Source organism: Neopsephotus bourkii, unplaced genomic scaffold (assembly GCF_033783945.1).
Source record: "Neopsephotus bourkii isolate Nb327-2 ecotype Australia unplaced genomic scaffold, CSIRO-AGI_Nbou_v1 NB_1542, whole genome shotgun sequence".
NCBI classification, from domain to species: Eukaryota; Metazoa; Chordata; class Aves; order Psittaciformes; family Psittacidae; genus Neopsephotus; species Neopsephotus bourkii.
In genome coordinates, this window is record NW_026902018.1 from 7,678,632 (window position 1) to 7,701,971 (window position 23,340).

Genomic DNA, 23,340 nt, shown 5'->3' on the forward strand with positions numbered 1-23,340 from the left:
CGGGGTGTGAGGAGGTGCCACTGCTGTGGGCGCTAGGCGGAGGAACCCACAGTGGTCGCAGGCAGTTGGTGGCTTTTGCTCTGCAGGGGACTGTCCTACCTGGAGTGACCCCACCATCACCTAAGGGGGGCTGCTGGGGCGTGCGCTGAGGATGGTGCTTTGGATTGAGGACACTGTCACTGCTGAGCTGTTCTCAGGCTGCTGTTGGTCTTTGGTCACTTCCTTGCTTTCCTGCCTTCCATGTGAACACATTGTGTGCTTGCATGTGGCGTTTTATCTCTTATCTCTACTTTAACATTTGCCATTTTCAGGCAGCACCAGCTGGTTCTACTTGTGTCTGTCCCAGGTTCTGTTGTGTCATGTCCTTTGGTTTGGAGAGGAAGTCTCCACCCAGACCATCTCAAGATCTCCATGCATGGAGGAGGGCTCTTATTAGAAGGGTACTGCTTTTGCTAATAGCACGAGTTTCTTGCAGTAGTTGCTAATAGAGGCAGTTGTGCAGTTTCCTAGAATCATAGAACAGTTAGGGTTAGAAAGGACCTTGAGATCATCTCGTTCCAACCCCCCTGCATGGGCAGGGGCACCTCACACTAAACCATGTCATCCAAGGCTCTGTCCAACCTGGCCTTGAACACCACCAGGGATGGAGCATTCACAACTTCCCCGGCCAACCCATTTCAGTGCCTCACCACCCTTACACTAAAAAACTTCCTTATTATATGCAATCTAAACTTCCCCTCTTTAAGTTTTAACCCATTACCTCTTGTCCTATCACTACAGTTCTTAATGAAGAGTCCCTCCCCAGCATCCTTCGCAGCCTTCTATTCTCTCTAATCCACACAGCCTTCTCTTCTCCAGGATGAACAGCCCCAACTTTCTCAGCCTATCTTCACACAGGAGGTGCTCCAGTCCCCTGATCATCCTCGTGGCCTCCTCTGGACTTGTTCCAACAGTTCCATGTCCTTTTTATGTTGAGGACACCAGAACTGCACACAATGCTCCAACTGAGGTCTCACGAGAGCAGAGCAGAGGGGCAGGATCACCTCCTTCGACCTGCTGCTCACACTTATGTTTAAACATAATTTGTTTGAAAATTCCTTGGTTTCAATTAGGTGTGCATCATGACTGACAGTGATTTATCTGAAGCTTGGCAACCACGAGGCAGTGATGTGATGACACCGTTTTGCATTACCTGACTAATTTTAACCTGCTGAGTCCCATCAGTCTCCACTAGTAATACCCCAGGTCTGTGTGTGCTGCAGAAGGCAAGTGTTGGGCACTGCTGCTTTGAAGGAGGCAGAGGCAGTGAGGAAGGCTGGTGAGACTGGTCTGCTGGGAGAGTCTGGACAAGCACTGGGCAGTATCTCCTGCTTAAGAACATGATTCTCATCATGTGGATCAGCACAACTTTAGGTTTTTAATACAAAGGGGGTTTGGGGTTGCTTTTTTTTTTTTTTTTTTCTTTTCTCCAGAAAAGCATCATAGCTTTGTCAAGACAGAAATATTGGAAAAAAGTAAATTGTGCTGAATTTGTCCCTTCAGATTGGCTTTGAGAAGACCTGTGCAGATGCAAGACTTACTGCAGGCTCTCATCCCCTGTGTGTTTTGGGTTTGAATGACCATTGTCTGTGCTCTTTAACAACAGACCAAGAGATCTTGAGCTCCCACACAGCATGTGGCATCATGTGGACAGTGGCAATTGGTGCTGACTTTGCAAATTTAGGATGATATTAATTCACCTCATTTCCTTGGGTTTTCCTCTGAGGCCAGCAAATCCTGTTCATCCCTGGGGATAGCTTTTTGCATTGATTCCTTTATCAGTGATTTGCTTCTGAATGCTGGTTTGTGAGTAAATAAGGCTATGTTTTTATTCTTTAGATGTTTGTACATTGTGAGCTTCCTCACTTAATTACTGGCGAGAACCTGCTCCATTCTGGGTGTTGGTGGTGTGGGCATGGCTTGTGCAGGGATTGCTGCCGGTGCAGTGCAGCTCAGGCCTGGCTCTGATCCTGGCCCAGCACCAGGCACGCAGAGCTGAGTGCTGGGTCCCACTCTGGGGATGTGCTGTTGAGAGGCCGGTCCTTGGAGCCTGCAGCAAATGCTCCTGCAGAAACCCCACTGTGATCCCGGGGCCCCTTGTGACAGCAGATCAGCAGTGGGACTCTTTCCTCTTTCTCTGCAGCAGAGGAAGAAAGCTGCTGTCAGAAAGACTAATCTCAAGGCGCTGGCTTTTCCTGTACCAAGACCAGCATGTCCTGTACAGTCAGGGAGACCTAAGAATAAGAAATGCTGGGTACTGTGTGCACTCTAAGTGTTCGTGATCTGTATTTGTGAGCAAATACAAATAAGAAAAACCGTTTCCCTTTCTCAGTTCTCTGCACAATCCCATTTGAGTTTTAAATGTTTTATAAATAGGAAGTTGTTCAGGTATAGTTACATTCAGGATAGTGAGTTTAAATTTAACATCTCATCAAATAGCATTTATTTAGGGAGTCTTTCTTTTCCCCTGTGATTTTCCCGAAGTGGCACCCTAACATCAGCCTAGGATGCAGTGGCTGAGGCTGCCGTGCCCACAGGGTATGGACTGCAGTGGGCCAGCTTCCCAGCACAGATGTATCCCTCATGTCAAGGGCCAAGCTGGAAACACCCTCAGGGAGGAAAAGCTGCTTGTTAGCCCTCAGAGGCAAGCACAGGCTGTGCAGGGGGGTCTGGGGCATGAAGGAGCTCAGGGGGAATGGGAGGGAAGAGTAGAAGCTCCTCGTGCTGGGCAAGAGCAGGTTGCCTGCTTAAACTCTGCTTTGGGGTATTATGTGATAAACTCTGCTCCTTGGTGCTGGTTATTTATCATAACTGACCAAGAAACCAATGCCAACCACAGGGAACTGTAATGCACTTTGGGATTTAGGGAATGTGAATGTCTTTGACCTGCTGGTGTTGGATCCTTTGTCCAAGCAGTGGGTGAGGGCATCTTGTAGAAGTGCAAGCCCAGAGCATGGCTGTGCCAGGCTGAGGTGTGTGATGGAGCTTTGCGTGGGGTTTGCACATGATTGCATTAATGCAGCGTGTGGTGGAGAAGCAGCAGTGCTGCTCTGGAACCATATTTCTTCTCCAGTCATTTAAAGCATTGTGTCTCCAGGTTCTGAAGTTTCTCTCTGGTGTTATGATACTGCTTTGGATACAAGCTTATAACCAAGCATTAAAAGCATTTTCTAGTTTAAACCAGGGACTTCTAGACTAGTTTAAGCTTATTTTTTTTTATATCACTGTGATTGTGTAATGAGCTGTTCAGTTCCTGTTTGGTGTCTGGTGTAGCAACTGCTTGAGTGAAAGGAACACAACTTGCCCCATGGAGGGTGGTAAACCTGCACTGCTTGGCTTTGTGAAACTCAAGAAGGATGATGCGAAGCAAAGCTTGAGGAATTCCCTGAATGCTGTGGTTGTGTTGCATGGATGGGGCTGTGCGTGTTGGTGGGGTTCCATTGATGGGTTATGCATGTGGATGTGTCGCGTTGCAGTTCTCCTAATGCTCTCTCTGAACCCTTTCAGCCCACGACCTTCCCCCGAGCAAGACGTCGGCGGCGCAGACGGGCAGCCACCTGCAGTGCCTCTCGGTCCACTGCACGGACGACGTGGGCGAGGCGAAGGGCCGGACTGCGGTGCCCACATGGAGGTCCCTGCACTCGGACATCTCCAACAGATTTGGGACTTTCGTGGCCGCCCTGACTTGAACAAAAGAAATTATTTTTTTCTCTTTTTAATTTCAAAGGGCCGCTACTGCTAGGTGGACTATTTTTCTAGGTTGGTACCTGCTTAGTGGCATATGGACTGGAAAGGGTTAATTTAAAGTAAACCTCAAGTTTTTTTAATCGTCTGCCACAGTATGTTACCAGTGTTAACCCTTCTGCAGTTAGCACACTTTTGCTTAAGATTTTCCTGCTAGACCACTTTCTCCCATTATTCTGTAACCTTGGCATACATTCATAGATGAGGCCTTTTCCTTTTTCATCTCAGCGTATGTCCAAGTCATGTATGTCATAATAAGACAAAGCTCCTCCTCCTCATTTGCTTTGTTTTTCCTTTTTTTTTGTTTTGTTTTGTTTTGCTTTGCTCAGTGCTTATTACAATGGTGATCCTGAAGAACAGCAGTTCAGGAATAAACGCCGGTTAAAGTGAAATGGTCATCATTATATTATATATTATATTGACACCCAGCTTTTGCCAGTCACATACAAGCCAAACGCTCTGTTGAGCATTCAGGCAAGGAGCCTGCCCTTTCCCGAGACAGCAATGTGCTACCACTGATAACGTTCCACCGCCCTGGCGGGGCGAGGGCACACTCCTGTGTGTCTCCTGGTGCAGCCCAGGGATGGAGCTGTCAGGAGCGGTCTGGTCCAGGCACGGCCAGGGAAGGGAGAGAGAAGTTCTTCTAAATGAGTCAGGGAGTTTGCTGAAAGTTCGGAGTCGTCGTCACCTCCTTCGAGTGCCCAGGCACCCCTCTGCTTGTGAGGGGCAGCGGGGATGCAGATTCTGGTCCTGGTGATGCTCCCGCAGCTCCCACTTCATCTCTGATGGAGAAATCATCCCCAGAGCTGGGGCTGGGGCTGTCACCAGTGTGCCCTGTGTCCCCAGAGCCCATTTTAGCTGAAGGAAGAAGACGCTGTTGGTCAAAGCAGAGTCCAGTGTCCCATGCCCTTGTCTGTGGGTGCCCAGCTCCCAATGCAGCTGTCCTGGTGCGGTGGTGGTGGTGGTCAGGGTCAGCCCATGCAGGGGATGCAGGTGCTGCATGCCCAGGGTCAGCATTTCCTAACCTACCAGGGCAGGGAGACCCCACATTAGACCCCCCAAACTCATCCGAGGCCCCGTTTCTGCCACGCATTGAGGAACAGTGCTGCTGCATGCACACAATTAAAGGAAAACCATACTTTTCCTGCTCGAGATAGATAATGCTCATTTGAGAAGGAAGTTGGAAGCAAACCAGATAAAACCACGCCTGACGTGATGATCCAACCCTCCCGCTGCCTGTTCTTTGTGTTCCTCCACTCAGGAACGTGCACCACCCCGCTCAGGGAGCTCCCTTCCCTCTGCTCCCCGAAGCCTTAGAACATCACTGGAGATTTAGGTTTTAGCTGTGAAATAAAGGTTGGCCTCTAGGGTTATTTATTACTTCTGTCATGAATTCACAGAATGTGTCCCTGCTCAAGGGACAGAGTGTGAAGACTGTTTTGTGTTTTACCTTTGATGATTGTGCTGGGACTTTAATTGTTTTGAAGTAATGGTCTCAGTAGGCACCAATAGAGAGGAAATTCTGCCTAAAACACCAGTGGCACAGGGTGGTCTGAAATCCTCACTCGGTCGTATGGGGCTTCAGAGAGACTCACAGTGTTTGGAAGTGTTATTTGAATGTGCTCTTATTAACCATGCATGGATTGATTTCCTCTTATGGGTCTGGATAATGACTTGGTTTTGGATAAATTTGGATAGTTTTGAACCTTGATTTTCAATAATATTTTACTTTCTGTTGAAGCTGGAGCTGCCATGAGGATGAGGATTTTTGCCCATCCTGGAGCAATTGGCTTGGAGCTGCCTCACACCCACTTGGTTTGAACAAAAGGACGGGATGGTTCTGAGTTCTGTACCTTCTGTAGGTGTGTGCTTGCTGCCGAAAGCTCAGAGCTCCTCCCCGTACCTGCAATAACACATCACCATCCCACTGAAATATCTCTTGGTAGGTAGTAATTTGCAGCCCCCACTCTGGAAGATGCCCCTTTAAGTCCTGGTTCACCCAAAATGGTGTTGAACCTGAAATCCTACCTGGCAAAGCTGTGCCTGCCGGGAGTGATGCTGTGGTGGGCTTGGTCCTTGGCTCCTGCCCCATCCTGGCAGCTCCTGCCTATATCAGCCAGGTGGGTCTTGGAGGAACCCCAGTAAAACACTTGCCTAGATCTATGATACCGCGTGTCAGCACTTACAGCTGAAAATCTAGGAAGAGTTCGTGGTCCAGTGGCATTCCTGCACTGAGTGCAGCCCCATGGCCAACTTCTTTGTTTTTAGTTTTTCCTGCTGCATTCAGGAGAACAGGTTTTTCAGGCTTCCTGAGGTCAGGGATGCACACCCTGCTACCAGGAAGAGACCTCTCCGTGAACGCATCCAGCATTTCAGTTCTGTTTTAAAGAGAAATCCTCCTTGGAGCAGAAATGTGGTGACTTAGTTGGTCTCACCCACCCTTTTCTTCTGGTTTGCTCTCTGCAGCTTGTACTCCTCTCCTGCAGTTATCCTCATCCCCTTGGGACCGACTTCTTCACTTGCTCATAGAAATACAGAGTGGGAGTGATTCTTTAACCCCCCAGTGGAATCCTGACAGTTTCCAGTCCTGTGAGGTGAGGAGCGCTGTGCTGAAGCCAGGGACTGACTCTGCTTCTTGCCAAGAGTCAGAACAGAAACGGTACATATCACTGACCAGGAAGAGCATCACTTCATGCTCACAACCTGGTGTATTCTATTCTATGATTTGGTACTAATGGCACACACAGAAGGCTAGAGTTTTGTGCATAGCTTGTGTTGCCTGCAGTCATGTCACTGAACTCATCTTCTCCATTAATTTGACACTGAATGCACTGATTTATATTTTTTTACCATATGAAGGCTCAGCACAACCCCACATGGTAAGAACTGAAATGATTTCATTTTCTGAATAATAATACTTCCAGCTGAAGTATTATTCGAGAGCTGTAGGAGAAAGCCTGTGGTGCACAAGGTAAGATGCACTCTCATGGAGAGGGCAGCTGAGGCACACATGCAGCAGCCCATGTGTTCCCCAAGTGACCAGGTAAAGCCAGGGCAATGTGAACTGGCTCCTGCTTGTCCCACAGGGCTTCCAGAGGGGGGAGAGGTTGTGCCAACAGGGGCAGGTTGTGCCAACACGTCAAAGACCCGTGGTGACTGGCCTCTTAAGTTGTGCCCAATATTTGTATTGTGAACAACAGCTAAAATGCAGCTTCGCATTTCTTTTGTAGACCCTGCCTTGCCTGGTGGTTTGGGTTCTCCAGGCATTGGGAAGGGCCTGAACCTCTCTGAGCTCCCAGCCCAGCTCCCTGGCTCCTTATCTTCAAGTTAAAATGTAGTAGCAAACAGAGCAAAATGTCTCTTGCATTTGAATTGGGAGGAAGGATATAAGTATCTCTGCCAAAAAGAGAAAGAACAGGCCTTATTTATGAAATACCCATGTTACTCTTCCCCAGATCACTTTCTCCCAGGGTTACTGGTTCCATGTTCTTCTAGCTCGGTTGTCAGAACAGCACTGACAGAAGGTTTAGACTCATTTTATTTAGTTAAGGGTTTCGTGGCGGGGGTAGGGTGGAAGGGAATGAACACCAGAACTGTGCCATTGCGCCAGTTAGGGGTTGTGTTGGGTGCCGTACACCTGCATGTACATCCCCGGGGCTGCTTGGCTTTCCTGAGCCAGGAGTCAGGATGAGGCTTCCAGGCACCAGCAACGAGGCAGAACGTTCCCACCTCCCATGAGGGGAGCGCAGGGCAGTGGGACACAGCGAGGGAGACAGGGACAAACCTGGTGAAGTTGGGTTATTTCTGTGAAGCTGCAGTGTGAGGTTTTCTCCAGGGCTGGGTTCACGGCTGCCCAATGGATGGGGTGTGAGAGCATAACCCATTTTTGTAGAATTGTTTCTCCTTTACTGCTTGTGGCTAATGGAGGAAATAGTCTAATTTTGTCTTAGAAATTCTCTATTAAAACTGTTGGTTTGAGTCCATCCGCTCGTAGGTTCTGACTGATGAAACTGCAGGCTGTGATTTCCGGCTCTTATAACTTTATTCACTACCCACGATTATTACAGCTTTAAAACAGCCTTAAGCAAAAGGATGTTATTTCTTTGTACTGAATTTGGTTCATGGACAAGAAGAAAACACCTCAAAACACTGGTAATCTGTACTGCATCGCAAACTCTTCTGAAAATGTTATTGCACATGTAAAATACGAAAACTTGACTCTGCTGTGTGTTAGGCAATCCTGTAATCTTTTTTCTTTTTTGGGTTTTTTTGGTTTGTTTTCTTTTTTTTTTTTTTTTGATTCTTGTTAAATTCATTTCCTAAATGCTTGGTTGGAAGACTGTGACAATAGCTCATGAAACTGAGTGGTATTTTTCTTTCTTTTTTAAATATGTAAAGTGCAGTCTTCTGTATTCATGCATATTGTACATATCTGTATATGTTTTACTGAGCAACTAAATAACAATAAATATGATGTTAATGGTGGCTATTGTAGATTTCATGCCATGTTTGTTTGTGTTTGGAGTAAGTCCTTCTCCCCCTGAGGTGTGAGAAGTGAAGGATCTGGTCACACACAGGTAAGCCCTGAGCATCGCAGTGGTGCAGCCCTGGCCGTGGTGTGGGGAGCCCATCACCAGGAGCTGGCTCCCCGTGGTGGTGGGTGTCAGGGAGGCCTGGATGGGCTGATCCAACAGATGCCAGACCCAGGACTCTGCTGAGCTGCCCCGTCTGCAGGGAAAGAGAAACCCCCAGCCCTGAGGAGGCCCCTCCCAGGTTCAAGCATCCCTGGCACAAGAGGCAGATCCCGCTGTGAGCAGGGAGCTGGATCAGCCACAGCACTTCTGGAAAGACTTTTGGGCTGAATTGTGTGAATAAGAAATAAACACGCAGAGCTCTTATCAAGGTTCTTAAAACCCCCTACATCTCTGTTATTCAGATTTCGAACTCTGAATCCTTTCACATTCCTGTGAGCTTTCCAAGGAGTCCTTCACGAGAAATGCTGCACGGTGTTTTCCAAAGCAAGAAAAACCTATGCAATAGTGTCCAAACATGTCAGGTTTGAGCTGAAGAAACACCCTTGTGTATGGTTCATACCTGGGGGAAGCACACAAGTGCTTGGCCTTGTGGGTTTCCCCATTGCTGTGAGGTGCCAGAGCTGCAGCCCTGGTGCTGCCCTGTGCTTCCCAGTGTGAGATGGGGCCACTGCGTGTCCTGTGCAGCTGGGAGATGCCGTGCCTGCACCTCAACAGCAGCACTTGCAACCTAGGAACAAACACGATGCATCGCATCAGGAGGCACCGAGCTGCTGTGCTGCCTCTGATCCCTCCACGGTGTGTTGTGACACTGAAAGCACGTGTGCAAAAAGTACCACAGAACCATAGAGCGGTTTGGGTTGAAGGAACCTAAAAGCTCACCCAGTTCCACCCCAGGCCACCATAGTTTCAATATCCTTGAAGGGACAAAACAATGTATGGAAGAGAAGTGTAATCATCTGCTTTAGAGACGTGATCTCACCGCTCCTTATGTTGGCTGGTATGGGGATAGACAGAAGTTTGTTAACTTTGGCTATAAAAAGCTGGTTTGTTTTCTCTCTTGCTAAATCTGGTAATTATACATTAGATGCTTTGTAACTCCAGCTTTAAAAATATACAACTTGCTGGCTTTTCTTCTGCATGCAGTCCTCCCGGGGAGTGAATCTTGTCACAGCGTTTTGCTCCTCGCTCTGTTAGTTGGTGTGCACGTTTTCCCCTAACTTTCAGCTCAAACCCACTGAAATTATTGAAATTACTGTTTCAGTATTGGTGGTTTTTTTTAAGTTTGGACATCTTTTTCATCTGGAGAGAGCAATGCAAGCAGCATTCCTGGCAGTGCAGTGCCCTCTCTGCAGTGGAAACCCACAGGAGATGAGACCTTCCGCTCTCCTCATCCAGTCGCCTGTTCCCTGTGGGACCAGTGCTGGTCTGGCAACAGGAAGCTTCTGATGTTCCTCATTCCCACTGATGGCTCCCAACCTCTCTCCAGCCCATCCCAGAGCCGCTCAAGGGATGCTAACCCTATACGTGGTCCAAACCGGCCACGAGCTCTGCTGATAGTCGGACAGATCTCCTTCCATGCAGAGGCTCCAGCAGTGAAGCTGCCCCTTGGCACCAGCAATGCTCCTCTTCAAGCTCCTGGCTCCCAGAAGCCAGCAGGAGCTCAGTGTTCCCCCTCATCACATGAACAGGTGAAGATAACTGACTGCTTTTTGCTTTCCTCCTCCTTGTCTGGCTTTACTTGTTCTCTAGTAACATTTGTGACCGCTGGTGATGCCGGCACAGTGCTTGCTCACAGCCAGCACTTGCCTTTGTCCTGGTGTTTTGTGCTCAGAGGCTCATTTCTGATCTGTGTCAGTGTTAGCAGGGAATATGGTTTATTAGCTAAAGAAAAGGAAGTAGTTGGTCAGAGAGCTTTTATAGTTCTTGCTTTCCTAATGGTTGTGCCATGTGCCCTGCGACTCTGCCGAGTTGTAGCCATGTCTCTTTTCCCAAGCCATTTAGCTGATTTAATTCCTTTGAGGCTTTCGGTGTTCCTGTCATGGAGGAGCCCCTATAAATACTTATGGCATGTTCAGAGTCAGGGATCCACCGCCAGCACAGCTGGATCCCGCATGCCAACATCTGCCTGGCCCCTCTGCAGCCCGTTTGGCCACCAGGAGCTGTTTCTCTGCGGAGTCTCCTCTGTGAGCCTCTCGGCCGTGTCTGAGCAGGGCACACAGCGGCAGTGCACAGCCTCACCTCTGGCATGGCTGGCTGTGGGCTCTGTGCAATCCAGAGTCGTTTAAACCCCCATATCCTTGGTTGGTTGTCTGTGCTGGCTGTTCACAGGGTGCTGCTGGCTGGGGGAGTGTGGCAGGAGGCTTTGCATTCCCTGTGGACCAAAGCAAATAATCACAGGAATGAAAATTTGGGTCAATGATATCCTTCTGGCTGAGAAACCTGTTAGAAAATGGAATTATGATGGATTTCTTTCAATATTAATTGAGTATTTACCAAAGTCTCCAAGCTATATTCCTGGAGTGGCTACTTTCCTGCCTGGTGAGCAGAGCTCGTCACCTCCCCAGCAGTTTTAGCTTTATGGCCAATAACATCATGTATATTTTGCTCGTAAAGGGGCCAAAAGCTCTTTGCTCAGGTGAACTCGTAACACTGTGCCTGCTGGGCAGAGTTGGACATGGAGGTGGTGTCTGTTCTGAGCTCTCCTCCTTTCTGAGGCATTGCAGAGATCAGCAATGATGGTGTGGAAAGTGGAGGTGACAAGACCTGAAGAAAACCATCGAGGTCATCTTTGGTCAGTTAGAGCAGGGCTGCTCCCTGTTCTCTAACCCCAGAGCTCTGACCAGCGCCACTAAACCTGGCAGAGCAGCTGGGGGGTCTTAACCTCTTAGTTAAGAAAATAAAACCAACCCACCCTTTATCCCCGCTGTTGGGTGGGGATAACGCTGGAGGTGATGGAAGGGAAGAGTCCGTGGCTGGCCAGCCTGCGCTGGGATTCGCCAGCTCTGTTCCTGCCCTCGCAGCAGTGGTGGGTTTGTGCCTCTTGGAGCTTGGGTGGGTGGCACGTGGGGATGCTCCCACAGTGCCCCATGGACTCGGTCCTGGGATAGCTCATGGGATGGATGGGGTGGGAACGGAGGGTCCATCACGTTCCTTCTTGGCCTGGGACACATTGTCACTGCAGGATCTGTAAGCCTCATTATTCCCTGTTCTATCTCGCTTATATCACCACCTGTAAAACTGGCACAAGGGACAAACCGTGAGCCCTGGTTAGTGTTTACTGTGTCCTTTTAGGGGCTAATGCACAGATAAAGAAGGTGTTGAAACGCCACCCTAAATTTTATATTGAAAGTTTGGTGCTGGGAGGGCTCATGTCCTGCTGCAACACCCCCGAGGGTTTGTAAGGCATCGGGGTTAACTGGTGGAGAATATTCAGTGCTGAGCTTCAGGAGGTGGGAACTTTGCTCAATTTCCTTTTATCCTCTGCAAAATGCCCCTCTCTCCCTTCCCCCTTTCTTCCCCCCACCCCCTTTTCTCTTTATAAAGCTGGAATTCTTCCAGACTCAGCTCTGGGCTCGCAAGAAAACTTTACTGTGTAAATTTGCTCTTTGTGTTGGAAGTCCTTTGTTTAAACAGCATTGTGAGCTTGCTGGGGAGGGATGGAAAGGGGGGGAGCTGGGAGGAAGAATTTGAAAAGCCCTGACCCCTGATGAATAAAATCCAGCACATTAACACATTCTTCAATAAATTCATGATTGCAGATAAGGTGGGAGTCCCCAGGGCCGGGCTTTTCATTAACCCCCTGCTGACTAACCCAAACAGACGCAGTGTTTTTGTGCGCGCCAGGACAAGCAGAGCCCTTTTGTGGCGGAGGGGCCGAGCGCGCATGGGGAGATCTCCTATAGGAAGCCAGGTTACAAAACGGGACTCTATTTCAGAACAAACTCCTTTTGGTTAGTTTGATGAGATTACAGAAGGGAAAAGGCTTTAACAAGGGGCTTATTGAAGCTGAGTAACTGTTCTGAATACAGTGCGGACCAGGGCACAAAACACACGATTCCAAGTAAACAGCCGCCGGTGCAGCACGGCCGAACCCGCAGCGCCGGACGCGCTCGGCGCGGGGACGTGCGGGGCCGGCGCTGCCCCGCTCACGGCCCCGGTGCGGCACAGCCTGGGGCCGCGCTGGGTCCCTGCCCCCGCCGCAGGGCGCCCCGCTCCTCTCCTCCCTGCTGCCGGCCCAGCAGCGCCTGGGAAGCTTGCGGCTGCTTGTTCCTGCGCTGGGGTTGCCGCTTTGCTCCAGGGACCCTGCTCTGCCTCGCGTTCGCCTCCCAAGGGCGTTTGTACGGAGGAGCCGGGCCCCCTCAGCCATGGCTGATGGCTGGGCTGTCACCCTCTCAGCCCTGCACCCCTCTTTGCAGCGTGCTTTGGAGCACACTGGGCTGGAGAAGGGCACTGGAGAGACACATGCACTATGGCCACAGTGCGAGCTGCGCCTCTTGCAATGTTTTAGGCTTTGAAACCTCATTCGTTGTTCTTGTTTCCGAGAGGAAAAACTACTCAGGACATACACACTGTGCTTTTGTGGAGGCCTGTTCCCCAGAGTGCCTCCCTCCCATACTAGCAAGGTCTTCTGGGTGTTTATTAGAATATTTACATTTTTAAGTGGTCTGAGGTCCGTGGCTTGTGCTCCAAAGCCTTGGGCTGCCAGAGCAGCTTCAGTGTAACTCACCCCGGAGAAATGCGTTTTGGGATGAAACCCAGAAAAATGAGTTTGTATCAGGTTCCTGCTGCCTTTCCTGCTACTGCATGAGACTGCCCATCTGCTGAGCGCCTGCCCAAGGTCCCTGGGGAATAAACCCAGGTATTCTGGGAAGGACCCGGCACACGGACCCAGCTGTGCTCTGCTGCCCACCCCTCCAGCTGGCACATCCTGCCAGCTGCTGGAACAGGCACATCTGCACAAGGGCTGGAGGCTGCTGGCAGCATCAGCCCTGGCACTCACTACCTTTGGACCTCGCAGACTGAGCTGCCTTCTAACACTGCTTTTTTGGGGTGTAATTTCATTTACCTTCAGGAAGTGCAGGTGCTCGGGCCCTGGCTGTGCTCCTGGCCCATCAGCATTGCATCTCCTCTTGGCAGTGCAAGGAAACACCTCGCATTTAAAGTGGTTGAACAGCAAGGAGTGAGCTACCCTTCCCTGCAAGCTGTGGCCTTCCCTCCCAGCACCAGTGAGCAGACAGGGCAGGGGCTGCTTTTCAGCGTGTTTTGAACTATTTTAATTTCCAAGGTTAATAGAGATGTGCGTTGTATTTGTAATTAAACCAAACACTTGGTCACTGCACGGACCGTACAGCTCAGCTCCAGGCAGTGAGATTGGGAATTGCTGGTTTCCCTAATCCATGGCTGATTCCCGCAGCTCTGAGATCTCCCTGTGCCTGGCACAAAAACTCTGTGCAGGCTTCGGCCTGAAATAACCCTGGTGGCTTATGCTGTGTGTGAATAACCTCCTAAATGTGTTTGCCTTGTAAGCCTGATACACCTTATCAAGGCTCTTGCTCACAAGCCCTAGTGAAGGCAGCTCATTGTGTGGAGAGATTACTGCTGCTTCGATGCAATTTAATATTCTACCATTGCTCCATCTTGTTGACAAGAAGCCCCTGGAAGATGAAAATCCTGGAGGTTTGGACACGTGGGGATGATGGCTCCTTGTGAGCTGTTGCCCATCCACCCTGTGCCAGGCTGAAGGCGATTCCTTCCCTCTGAACATCCCCAGAAGCCCTCTCCCGGCGCTGCAAAAGGGTTTAATGGTTTGCACACGTGGCTCTGTGGGGCTGACGTGTTTGACTGCAAGGAGCAGTCACAGCTCCTTCCCATGGAAAATCCATCTGTTCCCCTGCATTCCCTGGTGCGTGGGGTCTCGGAGCTGGGCAGGGCTGACATCAGAGTGGGTATCATTTGTCGTGCACCCTGCTCAGCTGAGTGATGCTGTGCACACTGGAGGTGGTGAGGAGGGGTTGCTCAGGCATGTTCCCCCTGTTTTTTTTTCCTTCACTTACTATTTGAGACTTTGCTTTGTAAGGAAAGTCCATTTTCCACATGTGGGGCTATGTTATTTATTCTTCTCGCTGTGCTCATGCTCTGAGGATTCTGGAGCCCCTTGGGAAAGCCCTGAGGGCTGGGCTGGGGGCCGGGGCTCTGCACTGGAGGCTGCAGGAAGGGTCGTTTCAGGCGGGATGTCTGGGGGTTAATCTGAAGGCAGGGCTTTGAGTTCCTTGTCCCCTGGGATAATTTAAGGCACCAGTAACCCTACAGCAGGGGATGCTTGTGGGGCAGTGGCACCATTCCTGCCTCAGGAACGTTGCCCACCCAGGCGATGCCTGTGCTTGGCTGATGTCCGCCCATCCCAGCAGGATCTTAGTTTCGGGTCATCCTCCCTCATGGACCAGCAGCGGGTGCTGGTGCTGGTAGCCCATGGTGTGGGTTGGGGTGTTGTTGCTCTCCATCCTGAGCAGGCTGTAGTTGAACAATCGCTAACTGATGGTAACTGGCCTGGCTGGGTGGGAGGTCTGCCTGGCCCATCCACTGTGCCTGCAGCAGGTCTGACATGTGTGTGCCTGGCGCATCCCAGGGCAGAGCATCCCACACAGTCGCACATGGCCAGGGGACAGCACAGGGAGCTGCTGACCTGACAGGGAAGGCATTTTCATCTCAATTTCGGCTGTTAAGAAGTATCCCTTTTTCCGTGATTTATGGTGCGAGATGAGGCCAGGAGGCCCCCGTGGTCCTGCTCGGCTCACAGGGAGAGAGCCCAGTGGGACCCGGCAGGGCAGTTACAGCCGGTAACGGGGCTGGCTCCGCCTCCCAGCACTTTAAAGGCTGTTTGTGTTTGATGGGCTGATGCGTATCAAATGCAATCCAGCTTCCCACTGTCTGCTCTGTCAGCCCCCTGATGTTGGCCTTTGACAGATAAAGCCCCCCCTCCCCCGAATTTCTGATTTCACACTGATGCACAAACATTCCTTGGCAATTTGAGCCCATTGTATTAAAGTAGTTAAATTCCTTAAGCATGTGGCAGCGCTGGCTCTCCGGCCATGTCAGGAGAGCTGAAGCTGTGATGGTCCCATTGGACTTTGAGCCATTGGGAAAGCTCCTGCAGGCTGCTGAGGTGTTCACACCATTGGGGCACAGAACTGGGGACGCTGCTGCATGTACTGGAACACACCACTGTCCTTCACTGTCTCTCTCTGTCCTTTGCTGGCCGAGCATGCTGCAATGCGCACGTCCGTGTGTTCTAGTGAGGTTCTCAGCTTTCATGTGTCTGAGGAGCAACACATGTGCAGCTCAAGGAGTCTGGGGTGTGGACTTGCTGCTGTGGTGTGAATGAGGAAGGGTTAAAACATGAGCCTTGCTTGAGAAGTGCCTCTGAGAAAGCACTCTGGCCATAGCAGTTTCAGCACACTGTGGGACTTGGCTGTTGGACCTGGTCTGGAAGGCTCTTATCCCACCCAAGAGTGCCTGCTGGGTCCAGGAGCAGCCTGGGAATCAGGAAGGAAGGTCCCAGGAAGGGAAGCAGCTTTGGCAAATGCAGGAATGTAATTGTTCTTTGCTAAGTAGGGGAGCTGGAGGGGGCACCGCTGCTGGGATCTTACAGTGCTGCAGCTGATCTGCTAGTCCTTGCCTCAGAAACTACCCTGTGTGATGTAGTCACTTGTGAGTTAAGATTTAGTTTCAAATGTCTTAAGTTATTATTGATGCTTGAAAAGGTTACATCTGCAACTCATTTTCTATGTCATTGACGTTCTTTTCTGACAAATAATTTCAGAACTATGCAGCAGAATGTTTTGGCCACAAGTGCTGCAGCTCACCAAGTGCGCAGACCACAGCTTTACACATTTTGTGAGAAAAAGCTTAACTCCTCGTGTGCTCTCACAGCTCTGCCACCTCGGCAAGGCATGAAGCTGACAGGACACTGCTGGCCAGTACCTGCTGCTAACACAGTGCCTGTGGGGGGGACATGAGGTTCGGTGAGGCAGGGGTGTGGAGCCCTGGCCACATCCCTCTTCCAGTGATAGATGCACCCAAGGGAAAACGATTGGGAGGTGACCTGTTCCAGTGACAGCCACATCTCTGGTTGTACAGACATGGTTTGGGAAGGGGTGGAACAGTCCTCTACAGGTTTGGTGACACCCAGGCTCTAAAGTGCAGCCTTAGGTGGTGTCAGGACCTGGAAGAGCTTCTGGCATCATGAAGACAACAGGCCGGAAAGACAGGATCCAGCCCCTCTGCTCCGTGTTGGCCACTGTGTCCCAGCACGCTGGTTGTGGTCACGGCTGCTCCACTGCTGGGATCACGGGAGCGCTGCTGGCAGCTGCCTAGTGCAGGGAAGTGCGTCCCTGGCTTCCCAGCTGCTGTCACAGCCGGGTAACGGTTTCAGGGAGAACATAACCCAGATTGTTTGAATGAGAAAGCAGTGAGTGACCTTCGCTTTCTGGTTAATGCCCAGGTGTATGAAGGGGAAATAGGAGAGCTGCCTCCCAGGAATCACCATCAAAGCCAAGCATCATTCATGGAATTTGCTTTGGAAGGTGGAACTTGTCTTTTTATTTACCAAGCACTGCAGATGTCCAAGATAGCATTTATATCAGATGGGAGCTTTTAAGTGCTGCTCAGGCAGGGCTGCTGACCTTATTCTGGTCCTGTTAAATGTTATGCATTTGAGACACTCTCTTCCATTACCTAAATCACCAGCCTGGCTGAGAAAGGTGGCTGCTGTAGTGAGCTGGGTGAGGTTAGATGTCATCGGAGTGTCTCTGCTTGATGTGCCTTTGCAGGCAGAGCTCAGCAGGAACTTTGCCACTGGGATGAAAGCCGTAGCTTAACCTATGGGCGGTTTGAAATAACTTCATTGTAGAGCGGTATCCAGAGTGAAGATGGGACTCCACAGGAACGCTTCCCTTTCCCCAGCTTGCCTTTGTTGTGAATATTAAGAGGGGTTGCTGACCCTTGCAAGCCCACGACCTCTGTATCTGAAAGGCTGGTGGAGAAGAACCTTCCTTCTTCTCAGCCCCGCCGGGCCAGCCCTTCCCCAGCACTCTCCTTTCTTTGCCAGCGTGACACTATGGAAATGCAGGCTATGGAAATGCACCTTCAGAGCTGCCACCCTTGGAGCAGATCTGGTGCGCTCCCACTGTGTGTGGCGACCGCTCTGCTTTGCATCCCTCAGGCAGGGTCATGCCTCCTCTGGGGAGGGCTCAGCAGGCAGCCTGGCTGCATCTTGCGAGCGAGACCCGGTGGATCATGTAGCTGATAAGAAGGTCCAAAGACTTCAGACTGATCTGGAAAGCATGTGGGAGGCACACAGCACCGGCTGCATTGGATCTAAGGAACTGCAGTGACTCACCTGGGTGGCTTGTCCACAGCAGTGGTTCTCTGTGCCATCACACCCTCATGCATAGGCTGCTAGTCCATCGCTTGTCATCCTAATGCCTGATTCTTCCATTGTAAAAGAAAACACTTAGAATATCATTTGTTAGTTTTGGGAAAGGCAAAGCAGGGGACCAGATTCTGATGTTCCAGTGTCTTCCTGTTTCAGGAGCTGTGTGTACATTTGGAACTGCAGGTTCTCATTTCCCTGATGCTGGGCAAGCTGCAGTGAGGGTACAGCAGAGCTCCCAGTCTGATTCTCATTCAGTGTGCAGCTAGGCACAACACCTCTCCTCCTGCAGATGAGGGAATTTGTTCCTTTCAGGAGCAGCCACTGAGGAGGCAATTTGATGAATTCACTGGAAAGGTCCTGGTTCACTACACAGTGAGGATGGGTTGTGTAACTAGATCCTCAGCATTCACTGATGCCATGGAAGTTACCATAATGGCCTTGGCTGCACTATGAGAACCAGCGAGAATAAAACTGGATTTTTTTCCTTTGCATTGGTCAGTAGCTGCTCCCACCACAACTTTTTCCTGTGGGTTTGGTGCGCCCATTCCTTTAGAGTGATCTGTGTCTAACAGGTAGAGCTAAACTTACAGCACTCGTAGGTTAACCAGACAGCAGTTTGCATGAAGTCCTCTCACTGCTTGCAAGTTCTCCACAGGAATTAGTCTTGGGAGCACTGTTGGTTCCTGGGGAAGCCCAACCAACACCCCTGGGAGCTCAGGGAACCTGCCCGAGGTCCAGGCTCATGCCATGCCCGGGTTGGCTCATATGCACGCTGCCTCCCACCACAGACACATGTGCCTGGGGACAGTGGCAGCCTTTGCCCACGTCAGCCTCACAGAGCAGCATCTGGAGAAGCCACCTTCTGCCTGGAAGAGGGCCAGGGTTCATGGAAGTCAAGCACTGTTGCACATATTTACCTTGTTCTTAATGTGTTGGCACAAGTTTTTGTCCTGTAAACGTGGGGGCCCTGTGCTGGAGGAAGTTATAATGGCAGCTGCTAACTTTTATTAATTGTGTGAAGGGCTTGTTTTCCTCTCTGAGGTTTGGCTCATGAGCAGTTGTGCACTTTATTGCACTTAATGGGATATGAATCAACAGCAAACCCTCTGCTTTATCAGTTAATTATTTCTTTTCTTGTTTTATCAGAAGGTGCCCAGGGAGGCAAGACAACAAGATTCAAATCTGGATCTCTTTTGGTTAACAGCTGACTTGAGCCCCCAGAGTCCTTTCCATGGCACTGTGAAAGCTAAGGTAAAGGTAGACTGGAGCATACTGATGGCAATCTGTCTCTTTCATCTGTGCTTCTCTTAATGACAGTAAATATTTGTGCTTCAGCTAACAGGTGTCTCAAAAATCTCCAGCACAGTGAATTACTGTAATTTAGTTCTTGTATTTCTATTTTACACTTGTATTGTTTCTCATCTTACTTTAGTTCTCACTCTGCAATGCTGAGAGTCTGACATTCTACCATCTTCCTTTCATGTGGAATCCTGTCTGCAGAGTGGATGCACCTCCTGGTCCTGCGCTTGAACTGTGGCACCTTTCTGCAGAGAGGAAGGCAGGTCATGAAGAATCTCCATGAGTCCCTGCCCCATCAGGTCTTGAGATTCTTTGAGCTTCTCTCCCTTTGGGGATCTGTGCTTTCCTGCCTAAGAACTGTCAGGGAATGTTCTTGTTTTCCCTCTTTTGGTGAAGGTGTTCCCAAAGATGTTTTTCCCATTAATCCAGCTGCACTAGGGAGCACAGTGCAAGGCTCACGCTGCTTAAGTGAATCTGAGCTTGGTGTTGGGGGACTTGGGATGGGCGGTAATAAGGTGCTGGGTAGGTTTGCAAGGAAAGCCAAGAGTGTGTGGGCAGCATGGGGCCCGCTGCCATGCTGCACGGATGTGCCAGCAGCTGGGAGGGGATTGATGTGTCACAGGATCTGGGAAAGCTGTGTATCTAAAAGCTGGCAGGACATCTCCCAGGCCTTGCTGTGCAGTATCCGTCTGCCCGTGGGGGTGGGTCGGGACTAATTTGAGACACTTGGGAGTTTGTCTGAACACGATGGTGCTGGGCATGGTCCGTGTCCGGACACATTGACCATATGAAGCCTCCTTGTGAAGCCACTGGTGCTTCAGGCTCCTGGTGCAGCTGAGAACGAACCATTCCCAGGGCTGCTCCAAAGGCAGCGCAGGCGCTCGCCAAGCGCGGGTGGGCCCTGACTGGGCACACGTGGTGCGGCCGGTGCCTTGAGGCCTTCTGCCACGGCAGGACCCCAGCACGGAGACCCCGATCCCGATCCCGATCCCGTTCCGTCCCATCCTGCCGCCGTGCTTGGGTCTTAGCGGGCAGGAGGCAGCGGCAGCTGCGCGGAGGTGGGAGGGGGCTCCTGCGCTACCATTGGCTGCAAGCTGGCCAATCCCGGCTGGCCCTGCCCCCGCAGCTATATAAGGCCGTGAGCGAGGCTCTCCCGTGTGTTGTTCGGCGCCGCTCTCGCCCGCTCGCCCAGGTAAGCACTCGCTCGGTTCCCGGCGGGAGCGCGCGGACCGGCTGCGCGGGGAGGGCCCTGGGCCGGGGTCGTGAGGCGGTGGGCAGGGCCCGCTGCGGGTCCTCAGCCTGCTCTGAGGGGGGAGCTCGGTGCCTGCTGGGGTCCCTGGGCTGAGGCGCGCCGGGGAGGGGGTGTTTGCAGGGGGTTGTAGCGCAGCAGTGCCAGGTGGGCAGAGGGGGTGGGATGGAGCCGTGTGCGAAGGGCGGGTTCTGCAGGTCCTTGGGCTGCTGAGGGCACTGGGGTCCATGAGCTGTGTGCTGCTGTGGGCCGGCAACGTCTGCCGGCACTGCAGAGAGGCTGTGTGGAGAGAAGGGGCAGAACATTCTGGAGCACTCTTCCCAGTTTCTAGAAGCTTCCTGCTGCTTTCTAACCTGGCCTGCCCCTCACTCTGTGTTCCCATGGCAGTTTCCCATCCTTTCCACTTCCATAAGGGTTCTTTTTCCCAGTGGTTTTCTTTCTCTGTGCTGTCAGTGAAGCATCCAGACACACTCGTCTTTTGTGGCTGGGCAGTGCTAGTGTCTCTCTTGGGACTGGTTCTGCAGTGCGTTGTCAGTCCTGGTTGCTTTGCCCCTGTTCTGGTTGGGTTCATCTTCCCAATGTCTGGGTGAGTGATTCTTTTGTGCTCTGTGAGTTTTGCAACCTGCAGCTGTAAATAGATGAGGAAATACTAAATATTTTTCTAGTGACAGAACTATAAGCAATTTTCTGTACAGTCTGGTAAAGGGAAGAGCAACACTCTGTAGATATTCCCAAGCGCAATGTGTTCTGCTCCAGCATGTGCCTGCAGCCATCCCCAGTGTTAGATGTATGGGACAGCCTCTGCCTTGCTTCAGTGTTCACCAGCCTGCAATGGTCCCTGTGGCCAAGGTGATGACAGACCAAGATGTGAATGTCCCCATGTGCCCCATTCCCTGTGCTCAGCAGCTTCCTGTCAGGGATGCAGTGTGAGCCACATGGCAGTGCTGTCCCTCAGCCTGCTGGCAATGCTTTGCCTGAGGCTGGTGACCACTGCTGGCCACCTTTGCTGCAGGGGATGCAACCTTTCCAGTCTGGACATGAGTGTTCTGAAGGAGAATTGAAGTGACTTTGTAGATTTCTTGCTTGGGTGCAACAGGAACTGTATCCTCAGTGTAAGAGGATTTGTGATTTGCTGGTGGGCTGTGCTCAGAATCACTGTTCATTCCCTGTGTTAAGGATCTAAATGAGTTTTCTGGCTGTAATAAGATCGATGTGCATGAGGGCTTGATAGAGCTAATGACAAAGAATGCCTTTTCCTACCAGAGCAAGTAATAGGTTTTAGGGCTGGCCTCAGCCCTAGGTTGGAGCTGGTGAGAGCTAGGTCTGCAGCCCTGGTCCTGCATGGAGCTGTGACTGGCATGAAGTGGAGCAGGAGCAGTGCTGACCTTGGCCATGCAGCCTGTTGCCTGCCCTGGGGGTGTTGCTGCATCCCTAAAGGGCCATGGGGAGATTGCTGTGGGGATTTGCCCATTTGAGGAGTGCGGAAATCTCCCACTTGCAAATTAAACTCTTACACTTGTCTCACCATTCTAATTTTCCCAGTATTCTCAGGCTCCCTGCCTGCACCGGGTACTTAACAGCGGTGTTTTCTGTGGTATTTCTCTCAATGAGAGAATGGAAAATGTGGCTTCTAGCTCAGGTTAGCTTTGTGCTTGTGGGAAGATCATTAATTCCGAGCTATAACCACAGCTAAGAAATATATTGCTCTTTAGACCTCTGCTTCATTGCCTGACTAGAACATGGCAGCATGCAGCCGTTCTTGCAGGGAGACTTATGGCAGAGCAGCGATGCTGAGGTGTCAGTCCTGCAGTGCTGGGGGCTGTGGAAGCCTGCCTGGAGCCTCAGTGGAACGGGAATAGTTGTTGTGTTTCTTCTGAGCAGTCCTTTTATTGGAAATAAAAGGTTTCCTTGGCTGGCCTCAGCTTAGTTTCACAGCCTCCTCCTTGGTTCTGCATTGCTGGTGGGACAGCCTCGGTGGGAGCTGGTGTCTGCAGACAGACCTGGCCGTGGTGCTCTGTGTGAAGGAGCCAGCCTCCTCTCTGCTGGGGGAAAATCTCTCTCCTGCATGTTTGGTGTCTAATTCTGGTCATTTCTTTGTAATTTGCAGAGTGGGGGCAAGATCAATAGTGTTGCTTTGTAAATTGGCGATAGGAAACGTAACTAACAGTGCTGGGGATTTAGCTAACAGCGCTGGTCAGGAATCCTAAATAACTGAATCTGTGATGTGGCTTTTGACTGGGGATTTGGCCGACTCGGTCGGGTGAAGGTGGCAAATGAGACACTTGTCACTTGTTCATGGGTGGGAATACGGATTAACCTGGAAAAAGCAAATGTGTGTGAGGTGTGTGTGGGATGCTGCTGGTACTGGAAGCCGAGATGCCTTCAGAGCCTCTGGGAAAGGAGTTCACAGCCTGTGAGGAAGTACATAGGATGTGTTATTTGTTGTGCAGGTTGTGGCTAATGTCTAGATTTGGTGATGATCCTTGGCACAAGCAGGAGTTTCCAGGAGGCCTTCCCTTTGCCTGAGGTCTGGGTGCTGGTGGCCTGGAGCTGCTGATGCCAGGAGGGTGAGCACTGAAGGTCTAGGTTGGCACTGGGTGACGTGGGGGGCTGTGATGATGTGCTGGGGGGTGTTGCTTTCTTGGTCCCTGAGCTGCTGCCTGGTTGGTGGAAGGAAAGGGCCTTCAGGCGGTGGCTGCTGGACATGGAGCATGTCTGTGGTCTGGTGTAAGGATTGTGTGACGAGTTGTTCAAACTGCACTTCAACATACATGAAAGTAGAGCAAAGGGAGGGTGTTTCTGCACTCCTTCAGCATCTCTGGGTCAGAAGCATTTGATGCCCCCATCCCTGCTGGTGGAACTGGTGCTCTGGAGGGGTCTCCCCAGTTCCACAGCCCTGTGGCTCCTGGCTGGGGGCTCCCTGGGTGCTGTGCTCTGACCAGGGCTGGTGTTGAGGGAGCTGGTGTGTGTCTGCTCCTGTGGTCACACCAAGGAGCTCTGCCAGTCCCTTCCTTGTGTGTGCTGTGCCGAGGGGAGGGAAG

At 51.1% G+C, this 23,340-nt stretch overlaps 2 protein-coding genes across 2 annotated transcripts in view; one reads left to right on the plus strand and one right to left on the minus strand.

Annotated features, from left to right (window-relative positions):
- MN1 (MN1 proto-oncogene, transcriptional regulator) overlaps positions 1 to 4,175 on the plus strand; it is a 31,356-nt gene extending 27,181 nt beyond the window's left edge. The window contains exon 2 of the mRNA XM_061370911.1: positions 3,547 to 4,175. Within this exon, the coding sequence (XP_061226895.1) occupies positions 3,547 to 3,728 (182 nt within the window). The 3' untranslated portion in view covers positions 3,729 to 4,175. The remainder of the gene's footprint in view (positions 1 to 3,546) is intronic.
- Positions 1 to 23,340, minus strand: part of CCDC117 (coiled-coil domain containing 117) — a 292,218-nt gene that overhangs the window by 218,588 nt on the left and 50,290 nt on the right. The window lies entirely within an intron of this gene.